The sequence below is a fragment of the Glossina fuscipes genome, unplaced genomic scaffold (assembly GCF_014805625.2).
Source record: "Glossina fuscipes isolate IAEA_lab_2018 unplaced genomic scaffold, Yale_Gfus_2 0, whole genome shotgun sequence".
Taxonomy (NCBI): domain Eukaryota; kingdom Metazoa; phylum Arthropoda; class Insecta; order Diptera; family Glossinidae; genus Glossina; species Glossina fuscipes.
In genome coordinates this window covers 934,946-946,975 of record NW_023998414.1, presented here as the reverse complement: position 1 = coordinate 946,975, position 12,030 = coordinate 934,946, and the positions used below count along the sequence as shown (strand labels likewise).

General features: G+C 35.2%; 2 protein-coding genes across 2 annotated transcripts in view; both read right to left on the bottom strand.

The window, feature by feature from the left end:
- The window catches only part of LOC119641644, a 30,041-nt gene extending 19,167 nt beyond the window's left edge, over positions 1 to 10,874 (bottom strand). The window contains exons 1-2 of the mRNA XM_038040431.1: positions 9,654 to 10,874; positions 9,445 to 9,566 (exon numbers count right to left, since the gene is read on the bottom strand). Of these exons, the coding sequence (XP_037896359.1) occupies positions 9,445 to 9,566; positions 9,654 to 10,754 (1,223 nt within the window). The 5' untranslated portion in view covers positions 10,755 to 10,874. The remainder of the gene's footprint in view (positions 1 to 9,444; positions 9,567 to 9,653) is intronic.
- On the bottom strand, positions 661 to 6,930 carry LOC119641618 (ribosomal protein S6 kinase 2 beta). Its single transcript, XM_038040397.1, is given in 3 exon segments — positions 661 to 1,504; positions 4,129 to 4,843; positions 4,845 to 6,930. Coding segments are annotated over 3 exon segments (2,616 nt in total). The 5' UTR covers positions 6,114 to 6,930; the 3' UTR covers positions 661 to 872.
- Positions 10,875 to 12,030: the final 1,156 nt, after the last annotated feature.

The window sequence follows — 12,030 nt, the reverse complement described above, 5'->3', positions numbered from 1 at the left end:
TGTAATTACAAAAAAAAAAAAAAAGAAGGAGGTGAAATTTGGAAACATTGTTGTCAGTAATGAATAACTGCATGTACAGATATAAGTTCAAATTTTAGTAAAAATTTTTAAGAGGTCGAAATATTAAGAATACTTTATAATTTTTTTGTATTATGGCTGAAGGTGGGCCGGTAACGCACGATTCGCCCTAAGACGAAAATAGTTTCTTTTTTCTGTTTTTTTTTTTTTTTTTTTTTTTTTAAATTTTTAAAAAATTTTTAATAATTAAATTATGTTAATTAACTAATATTTTTGTGCTTCTTGTTCAATTTCTTTATTATTATTATTATTATTATTAATATTTTTTTAATGTGCTGTGTAAAGCTTTTAAATGCTTGCAAAAAAGAAAAAAAAAGAATATATATTTATATATATGAAAAACATATATATATATATATATATAAGATAGTTTTTGAGAAGCATATATGTATAGTAATTGTTGTAGTTGTTGTTATTATTATTATTATTATTATTACTTTTTGTGTTTCTTACATTAAAAGCAAAATATACGATATACGTAATTGAATTATTTACCATAATGGAAGAAGTTTCTTTTCCTTTTTTGTTTTTTTTTTTTTCATTTCGTTCATTCATTCATATCTGTGTTCTATGAAAAAAACTTAATACTCGCTTTTATTAAATTTACTTAGTGTTTGTTGTTGTTTACTTTTGTAATAATATAAGAAAATTAAGCCCAATTATTTTGTGTATCACAACGCTTTGTAACTGTTGCATATATATATATATATATTTTTTAAAGTTCCTTCTGGTTAGCTTCAACTTGAGAATTTTAATTTAAATTTAACTAAAAATGCCGACCAGCGAGCCTGTAATTATGTTTGCATATTGGCACGATCTTTGGCACGTCGTTTGGCTAACATGGATAATTCTACGGGTCCTACATTGGCTGCCTGCGGTATAGCGATAGCTCGGAAAGTCGCATCAACCGCACCGCGTAGAGCCGCATTAGCTTCTCGCGCTGCATTGGCATTTTGCGTAAATTGACCGGCAACGTTTATCTTTCCAGCCGCACTACTTGAATAGGTTATCGTAGTGTTCCTATTAGGATTTACCGTATATTCGGTAAGTTTTACCGAACCGGCTAGTTGCTCTTTAAGCCAATGATGTTGTAGAATTTGTGCAGCGGTTGGCCGGTTCTCGGGTATAATATGTAGCATTTGTTGTAATAAATCCTTAACTGAATTGCTAATTAAAGACCATCGAGACGAAGAGAAATCTATTTGACCCGAACCAATACGTTTTAATATAACATCGGGTGAATCGTTTGGCGTAGAGGCAAATGGTGTACGTCCCGATAACATTATATACAATAAAACTCCCAAAGACCATATATCACAAGCTAAATCATAACCCTGACGTTTCAGGACCTCGGGAGCCACAAAATTCGCGGTGTAACACGGTGTCATTAGCAGACCATTATCGGCACGCAATTGTTTAGCGAAGCCTAAGAGGAAGGTTAAACAATTTAAAATAAATAATTCCATTAATTTTAATAGGAAGTCGAGCGATTGTACCAGGGATGACCAAGAGCTTACATGCGAAGCAGTCCCTCATCTGTAATTACTTTCTGATGCAATAGGAAACGCTTCCAATAACGTTACAAGCTTAAAAAATGTACTTTATGACTTATTAAACAAACTGTGAATTAGTCTTGGTATTAGTAACACTATCGGTCACTAAATTGACTTCTTGCATAGAAAGGGGGCAAGGGGAGCGATTCACAAGCCACTTGCGAAGTTTTTTTTAAATCATTTGCTAGTGAAACGATCTCTTTTCGAGCTTCAAGTCGAACGTAATCGCCATTAATGATTAAGAAGCACATAGCTAAATAAGGCAAAAATCGATTTTTTTTTTTATATGACTAGCCACTCAGGGTACAGCGGTTTGTATGTAGTAAGTAGAATAAAAAGAGGGAGTAGTGTCTAATGTCTACACACAATTTAAAAGTGGAAATATCAGACGCGGGCAGTGCGATTGAAGAATGAAAAATACCGGTAGTGTAAGTCATTCCGGGACGGGTGAATGGGAATGCTGACAAAGGCTTGTGGTACTGGTATAGGACTTAATTGATGGATATATCTCCTTTATTCCTATAGAACACTTGCCGTGAATGTATCTGTAGATAAACATCACAGGGCCCACATTACAGGGCATACAGTTTTCCACACAATTTCGCCACCCATGAGCACCTGAGCCTTTCGCAATGTACGGTCGAGTGCCTATATATTATATTATTGTTGTCCAAATTGAATTCGGGGCGATTTATCAATGGTTTATGGTTTAAGGCATTACAATAAAAGAGATTTCGTAAAAACACTAAGCCCTTAATTGTCTCACTTTCAAATGCGATCCATTTTTGAATAAAAGCGAAAATAATGTTTATTACGTAGAGAACAGAACAATACGCTTTCCATTTTGAAAAAATTAAAACGAATCCGTTTTCTTCGGGTTCGACATATGGGCTGGTATTAATGCTTGCATAATTGGTTTGACTTCCTATAGTTCTTCTCGTGTAAAGTTTACGTACTCCCCTTTTCACTGTGATGGCGAATCATCATCTTTAGGACGAATTTGGCTATCCCTGGTATACACGATCGATCGAGGTGCTATTGTTATTCGAAATTACTTATCGATTATACATAGATTCGAAGAATTCTGTCTTTTATGGCTTCTTTTGTCTTTCTTAAATACGTTTTCATTTCGTCCTTATTTATTCCCCTAGAATATTATTCTAAATTTAGAAATATAATTGTGTGTGTAGGTGTCAAAATTTCCTCTTTGCTATGCTTCCAGCAACATGCGGTTGTTTTCATTATTTTGTATATGCAATGAACCTTTCTCCGTATTGCGCATTCAATTTGATTTGTCTATACAACAAAGGATATAGTCCTCCACACATTGATATATTCATTACCGGCAACGTAAAGAGAGTTCTAATTTTCTCCTGCTGTTTGTATTAATTAAAAATGCGAATCATACAAAAATACGGATAAATACAAAAATGTTTTATCAGTCAGTTGCGGTGATTCTAAATCAATTTTGCGGCTTTTGGTCTGTTCATACGTACGTTTGCGGACAACCATTAATAAAAAGGAAACTTTTTTCATTACATTAAGGCTCCGCAAACTCTTCTTTCACTTTTGCAACTATCTTGATAAACATAAATTTTGTTATTTCACGGTCATAATGCGCTCTGAGTAACTGGTAAGTGGCTTTAATTGTCAAAATGTTTTATCAAGAGTTCTGATTGATCATTGTTGTATACGATGCAGTTCCAGATTCTATCACGCGCAAGCTAGCCCAAGGTGTTTTATAGCATTGAGGACAATTAACCCAAACCTCTATCCGTTTGATGATTCGGAGTTTGGATGTATGTCAATACTACTTGTTAATGGCATCGTATTGGTATTCATGCAAGCGTCCATCCCTCCCAGGAGACCAATTATGGCGTTGTGCTTATTTATAATAGAAAAAAATATTACGGCCTATTCATTAAAAGTGGTAAAGCTTTTCGTCGCATACTTTATACTTTCCTTAGTATTTTACGGTCTGAGGGAGTAGTCATAGGTCAATGGTTTCATTAAAATTAATAGCGAAATAAACTATTCTATCGCTAACATAATGATTGTCGACTTATTTGCGATGGGCATCCGAAATTCGGCTTAACACGTGCGTATTTTTATATGTTGTTTTGTTTGCCTTATTACTATACTTTTTTTTTTTTTTTCTACACTGAATAAATTTACTTGAATTCGAAATGACGTATTTTATGGATAATGTTGATGATGGGTCATTTTGTCAACTGCGTAAAAGTCTTAATTATTTTATTTAACTGCTTTGCAAAAAAAAAAAAAAAAAAAATTGTTCGCTTTGCTTTTCCTACACAGCTAAAACATAATATAATAAAATTTTATCTAAATATTGCATTGCATCCCTCACGTTGCTTCTTATTTAAATAAAGCCCTTGTTGTCCTACTATTCCTAATCTGCTTGAATTTTGCAATGTCATTTATCTTATCAGGTTCAGTCAAAATGAAATGAGTTTTTCGAGATAATTTCTAAACTCACCTAAATCACATAATTTTAAAGTTTCCGGTGTTTGCCGCATACTGGCATAAATCATATTTGATGGCTTTAAATCCCTATGCACTACTCCGTGTTCATGCAAATAGGCTACCGCCGAAACCATTGTTCTTAAAACAGCGCTCGCTTCACTTTCACACATCTGACCAACAGCCAGAATACGGTCTAAGAGTTCACCTCCCTTAAGCAGTTCCATTACCAAATAAGCAGACACAGCATCCTCATATACTGAGAATAAGGTAACAATATTTGGATGATTGCCGTAGCGTAACATAATTTCAACTTCTTCCCAACAATCCACTGATGACGAATTAGCTAAAACTGCAGCTTTCTCGATAATTTTAACAGCAAAATGTTTCTTAGAGGATTTATGTTCACATAGACGGCATACGGAAAACGTGCCACGTCCTAGTTCTTGTAGTAGATTATAATCGTTATGAAAATTTCCAGGTAATACTCCGGGTAGAGTGCGCGGTGGATTGGCCATCGGTATGAAAGGTGATTGGGGACTTGAATTCGCAGATTTTGGCAGGGCATGATCTAATAGAACAGGTGCTACAAAGCTGAAACCACGAAATATTTCATGAGCCGACGCTGATATAGGACCACCTGGGGAATCACGTGGTGACTTCGATGTGTACTCGACATCAAAATAAAAAGCATCGTCCCTTGAAACGGCCGGTATAAACGGAGGTCGCACATCTTTTTTTTTCCAAACGCGTCCAATCAATAGTCGCAAAAAAGCAATGGGCCTTAATATCCAAAATACCATTCGGACCAGCACCCAAACGATTTTGGGGGTTACGTTTAAATAAAGCTCGTAATAATGACTGTGCCTCTGGCGAAAGATTTTCTGGCATACCCAATTTGGAGCGTAAAATTTGATTCATTGTTTCCTGACGCGATTGACCATGAAATGGTAAATTTCCAGTAAGCATTTCATACATCAATACGCCGAAAGACCACCAATCCGCAGCGAAATCATGTCCTTTACGATTCACTATTTCCGGTGCCATGTATTCTACAGTGCCACAAAAGCTATACGTTTTCGAACCATCTAAAGGTTGCTTCGACAAACCGAAATCGGTAAGAGCAATATGACCATTTTCATCTAAAAGAATATTTTCCGGCTTCAAATCCCTATAGATAATACCAAGCGAATGCAAGTGATTCAGAGCTAATGCCAATTCAGCTAAATAAAATTTTACGTCTTCTTCGGTGAACATGACTTCTTTCGATAGACGAGTGAAAAGGTCACCACCTCTCAAAAAATCTAATATCAGATACAATTTGCCAGGCGTTTGAAAGGCATAATGCAATTTTACTATGAATGCATGGCCGACATCAGCTAAGATTTTTCTTTCGTTAGTACTTCTGACGCGATCCTTAACCTTTAATGTAGCTTTTTTTAGTACTTTCATGGCGTATAGGGCACCGGCGTCTTTACCAACAACCTTACGAACTAAAAATACTTTGCCGAAACTTCCTTCGCCTAATACACGCAATAGTTCAAATTGAGAGGGATCTGCCTTGTCATGACCTTCTTTGATCACTTCTTTCAGCTCGATTTCGTTTTCACGTAAATCATTATCACTACTTGCGGAGATATTGGCATAACATTCCGAATCACTAAGATCCATTAATTCAGTGGAGCGATGACCTTCAAGCTGTTTTTGCTGCTTCCCCAGCGCTGCCTGCAGCGCTGATGGCTGCAGTTGTGCGTTGTGATGTTGATTTTTTTGTTGTCGTTGTAATTGTCGACGTTGACATGACGTCACCATCGTTATACCAGTACTTTCTTCATCTGTAGGGGTATGCTCCATGGGTGTAACAGCCAAGCTGCTACAACCGGAGGAAGTGATTTGCATGCGTGAAAGTCCCACATGATCATTTATATTATTCTGCGCGGACGAGGTTACACCCAATTGTTGCTGTTGCCTCAGATCTTTATGAAGATCTGCCAACGGCATGGTCTTTGCTGTATTAGCCTGTGAAGCAAGCGTCTTGGCTTTTTTCCTTTTTTACAATCGAAAAAAGCTGCACCAATAGCAAGTGTTTTCTAAATTTTTGCTTTGTTTTCCGTTGTCCAATACCCGGACACTTAGCTACGCCAAATGCAAATGCTAGGCCAAACGCAAATGCTAGGCTAAAGGCGTAGGCGCTGTTCTTGGCCTTCGATGTTTTAGTATATTTTACTGGTTTTTATTCTAACACCATAAAAAAAAAGGCCAGCACAAACATTCTTGATTACATTTGTACACATAACAATATTTTTTTAAGTCTCTCTTTTCAAAAACTTTTTAACACAAGGTTCATTTGCTTTATAAAATAAACACGCATAAATTTCTTAACTTTTCACCTTTATTTGTCAATTAACTAAATATGACTGCGTAATTTAGTGTTGCCATATCAAATTTTCAATTTGTTTTTAAATAATGGTTACCATGTTCGTTGAAATTAATCAGCAAAAATTTACTCTTCTCACTTTGCTTAAAATGAAACATGTTTAAGGAACATGTTCTAATACGAATCTCCAAGTTGAAGAAACATCTCGCATATATCGCATATATTACAAAATTTTCTTCTAAGACCATATACCATAAGGTAAGCGCGTCATATATTTTAAATAAATTTATGTTGCTTTTTGGTTCGAGCTTCCAAGCGTTAAAATTTAGCAATAAAATGCAACAGCAACAAATTTTAAGAGTCACACATACAAACAAATGACACGTTTTACGAAATTTTATATCACTTTACTTTAACGCTATGCATTGTTAGATATAATATATATTAAATATGTTGCGATAGAGTTTTCAATACATACGCGTGCCATTAACTACATACTTTGTAAATTTATTTATAAAATATATAGACAATAAATAAATAAATAAATAAATAAATAAATAAATAATAATATATAATATGTTAAGTTAAAAAAAATATAGATGTCATACAGCTGCGGTTGCTGCTGTAATGTATGCATACATTCTTATATATAAGAGATGGCGTAACGAAGTGACGATTTGAAATTTCAAATCATTGTTAATTTACCAGAAAAAAAACAAAAAAAAATTTATCAATTTCGACTTTGTTACTTTTCATTTTTCACTTTTCTTCTTTTGCACACACACAAGCCTAATGACCTAATGACCTCTGGCACTTGCTAACTGTCCTCTATAAATGTATATATAAAAGCAATACCGCTGTTAAAAGAAAACCTTTACATACACATTACTATATCATGTGGCTCATATTAGTTTTATACCCTACACCGTTTATGTGGTCACGCTATTAATTGCTCCTTAAAATATCAAAAATGCTTGCGTGTCGTATAAAGACTTTCTTTTCATAGGAACGAGAGTGGGCAAGTAGTAGTTAACGCGTAAACACGGAGATCTATGCAATGCCGTCCAATAAAAACGCCTCCACAACTGTGTTAAAAACGACTGATGACCCCCACAATCACGTGAAAAACGCCTTATAGCAGCTATTATGTTAAAAGCGATGCTTAGCCGTTGAAAGTATATGAAAATTGGCACAAAACTACTACATTCAACAAACATTCAATACAAACGCCGCCAAAAGTTAAAGACGACATGTGTTAAGAAATTTTTATTTTTTTTTTTGTAGAATTGTGTGGGTTATATAAAATTCTCGGGGAAGGTTGTAGCACCTAGAAAGCTTCGAGGTAAATCCACTTTTTGTATCGATCAATTTAGAAAATAATTCTGAACTTGCCTTGCCGTCTGTCCATTTTGTTTTGTTGTGTTCAATCTACAGGCCGTACTTTTTGATATATTTTGATAAAAACATCAACATGTTTTGGCCCAAAGGCGAACTCTATTAAAAATGGTTCGGATCGGACCACTCCAGCAGCTTGAACACAAAAATACATGGACAAACATCAGACGGACAGACGGACAGACAGACAGATAGGCTTTGATCAGAATAACAAAAGGTGCCCCTCTTGGTGTTACATATGTCCGTACAAACTTAATAGACCTCATACCGCAAGTGGTATACGGTATATATGTAGTAATTTTTAGAATTTCGCCTGTGAAGACTTTCGATCGGGTAGGGGCAATTTTTTGAGCCGCTTTCCATGCACCCGTACTTGTACTCATATACACGGATTACAAGGACTACAACTTAATCGCTTTCTTTCCTCTCCTTATAAAAAAGAGGAGTTAAACAATTTCATGGCCAGGATATCCTTTGATGCTCTTTGATGTTTGATTTGCATCGTTAAACACATATCGGTGATTACGTAAAACAATATTACCGATGTGACGGCAAACGAGGCTTTGCAACAGGGACAGGGAATAGGGACAAGCGATTCGTCCCTCTCAGGGTTGCATAAAAAACCTGACGTAATTTTAATATGAAATTGAGATACACACATGCCTTGAGGATCCAAAGTTTTTAAGAGAGCAACGTAAACATACGATTGCTATGGAAGATATTTAATTCCATTCGTTACAATGCAAAGCTCAATTATTTTCCCTGAACTTTAGATTTTTATTTCTATTTTACATAAGTATTTTGCACAAAATTAAGTTCTAGTCAAGAACATAAGTCATAATTGTTCTCAATTCAAATAAGGATAATATGAGAATACTTTACATTGGAGTATTAGCACGTTTTGACGTGGCCGAATATCGGACCATCGCGATCGGATCGCGATCATATCTAAAGACTTTACCATCCCATCTTGATCATCTAAAGCCACTAAAGCCTCCTTTCACTTTTCCATATAATTCAATATCATCGTAATAATATTTTCTAGAGATTCATTGGCCACTTGTGCCCTTTTCAATTGCAGTTCTTGAAGCTCCTATGTGTTATCGTACTTATCGGATTAATGTTCGAATCATGCCTCCAAACAAATGCAAGATAAGTGCAAAAATTGAAAAGGACCGTAACATGGACCGTCGAACAGCATGTCTATATTATATTCTGGGGTTAAAGTGGTCCGTAACATAGTTATATGTGCGAATTTGCGTATTTCTTCATGTGTACCTTCGCAAATATGGCTTTTATTTTGGCCTTGAAATGTTGTCAAATGACATCCAACTGACTACGATTAGATCGGCTTTCCCGGATTAGGTCAGTTTCCCGAATTATTAAATCGTTTTAAGATTAGCATATTACGGCTATTTTATGCAGATCTTTATATTATATATGTATATATATATATATATATATATTTACATTATTTTAAAGTATATTGAGTTTAAATCAAATAAAAAGTGGTTAGCGATAGAGAAACATATAAAAGAAAAATCGCGAACGATTACTTACCGTGAACATATCTGTAAAGCGCATCGATAAACTGAAATTACGCTGACAACGAAATGCAAAAACAAGGCGAAGATTAAACCGGATGCAGCTGATATTTCGCTGTTGGCATTTAAAAGATCAACCTGTGGCAAGAAATGTAAATCATTTGAGATAAATAAGTATATGTACATATATATATATATATATATATATTGATATTATTTATTTACCCTTTCCTTTGAACGATTTATATCGCGGCATAGACCGATACCCGATATGGCTAAGGCCAACGTACTTGAGGCTATGCATACCAAACTCAAAGCTAAGAAAGATGTTTGCGTTTTTCTTAGGCCGACTACACCCAGAGAGCCTGTCACGGCTGCTATAAGGCCTGTCCATATTCCACAGCCAGCTGTAGATAGAGATGCCTCGCGGACAATTAATAGCGAGCCCAAGGCTACCAAAGAAATCGCCAAAACCAATTGCAATAGGCCTAAAATTATTTGCACTGGAAATGCTGAGCAGCAGGCTGTGCTACTTTGCGGCGTATATGATTTCTTTTTCAACGATTTAGAAGATTTTATTGAACTACCATCATCCTTAATCAGCTCGGGTGGAAATCTTTGCTTTTTACTTATTCTAGAGTCTAAAGTAGCCGCCCTCGAAGCCATTGTCTCTTCCAATTGTTTTTTGAATTCTTCGTGCGATATTAATTTCGGTTTTTTTAAGTCGTCATCTATTGGTTTCGACATAACTACCAATGTGGCTGCCGTTAACTTTAAAGGCAATTGCGGTTTCTCATCATACACTGGGCTCGAGTAAATGTGACTCTGGGCATCTAAAGGTTTTTGTTGATTACGATTCTCTTGCTGTTGCATTGCCTGATTTGTTTGCTGTTCTAGTTGTTGTTGTTGCTGTTGTTGTTGTCTCGTCTGATGCTGATGCTGCTGTTGCTGTTGCTGTTGCTGTTGTAATTCATCATCACTTCCGCTGGAATTTTGTTGTTGCAACATTGCAATTTCAGAATTGGTTAAACTATTGTGATGTTGTTGTAAATTTGTGGTATTCGTACTCTGTTCAATTGCGGTATGCATCATTTCCTCTTGACTATGATGCTGATGTTGATAATGCGATTGTTGATGATGATGGTGAGCAGTGCGATCGACAATAGTATCCATACTTCCGGTTGTCGAATCATGTGAATCGATTGTACGTGCTGGTGATTCTGAATGTCGGCCATTATTGTTTTCGACATCATTACTTATACTAATGTTCGTTGTATGTGCAACACCATTAATACTGTTGCTGATATTGTTGTTCGTATCGATCATTTTGTCATGAATGTAATTTCAATTAATTGATTTATTGTCAATATTTTGCTTTGTAAAACTTTGGTGGTCTATTTAATTAAACACTGATTTATATATCGACAATAAAAGAATATGTTGTATCTGAAATAAAGGAGAGCAAAAAAGAGATATAAAAAATGCAAAATTATATAGTGTGCCACGGCCCATCATTGTCTACGCTACAGCATTTTACAATGAGTTATATAACAACTTTTGAAAATAATGCGTTTTATAAGAAGCGATCTAACAAGTGATCCGATTCGAACTATTTTCAATCAGTATTCGTTCTTGATGCATAAGAGAACAAAGTTGACAGACGGACAGACGGACAGACAGTCTAGAGCAACTCAGAAAGTGATTTCTTGGTCTAAAATATGCCAAAAAAAAAAAAAAAAAAAACAAGACAGGCAGAGAGGCCGTCGGACAGACAAGTCTAAATCAATTCGGAACGCTTTGGATTCTGAATTGTTCGGTGTAATAAAAGATGGGTGCTTGCATATATTTGCACAAACTTAATATACCTTTGCATCACGAGTGGTGTAGGGTGTAGTAACAAGAATGACTTAAATTAAACACTTGAGCAAATAAATTTCAAATTCTCAGTAGGAGTTTTTCGTAGTGAATGCCAAGAATTATAGTCAATGGAAGGTTACATAGCCATGTTGTTATTTGAATGGTTTCTAAGCGTTTATATATAAATTATTAAAGACATCTACAACGCGACGCTGTTGTTGTTTCTGTTACTTTTCCAACGTAATAAATAATAAACATAGCAGGCAAGTGTACAAGTAATATAACAAGTGATTTTTTTTTTTTTTTAATTTTTTTATTTTGATAACGAACCAGTTCACGACAAACAACAACAACAAAAAAAAAAAAAAAAAAAAAAAAAAAAAATGTAATAATAATCAAAGCAATTAAAGTAAATCTGGTATAATTTATGGGATGCCCATTGGCTTACTTTGTATTTAACTGCCGTTACGGTTAATAATGTTTGAAATATTTTTACAGGTTTTCAAATCTACTTAATTACTTAAGCGAATATGTTCACCTTGCTGCTGCATTTGTAACACCCCTAAGTAAGTAAGTAAATGTTTTTAACAGATATGAGATATTATACGAACGAAGAAACATTCCCCCATCCCACTTTGCCAGTGTAGCGTGGTAGCGATCTTAATTGGTATGGTTTTGGTCTCGCTCGTTCGAAAATAAACTTTATCAAGCGACAACGGCTGTATGAATTGTGCATTGTGAAGTG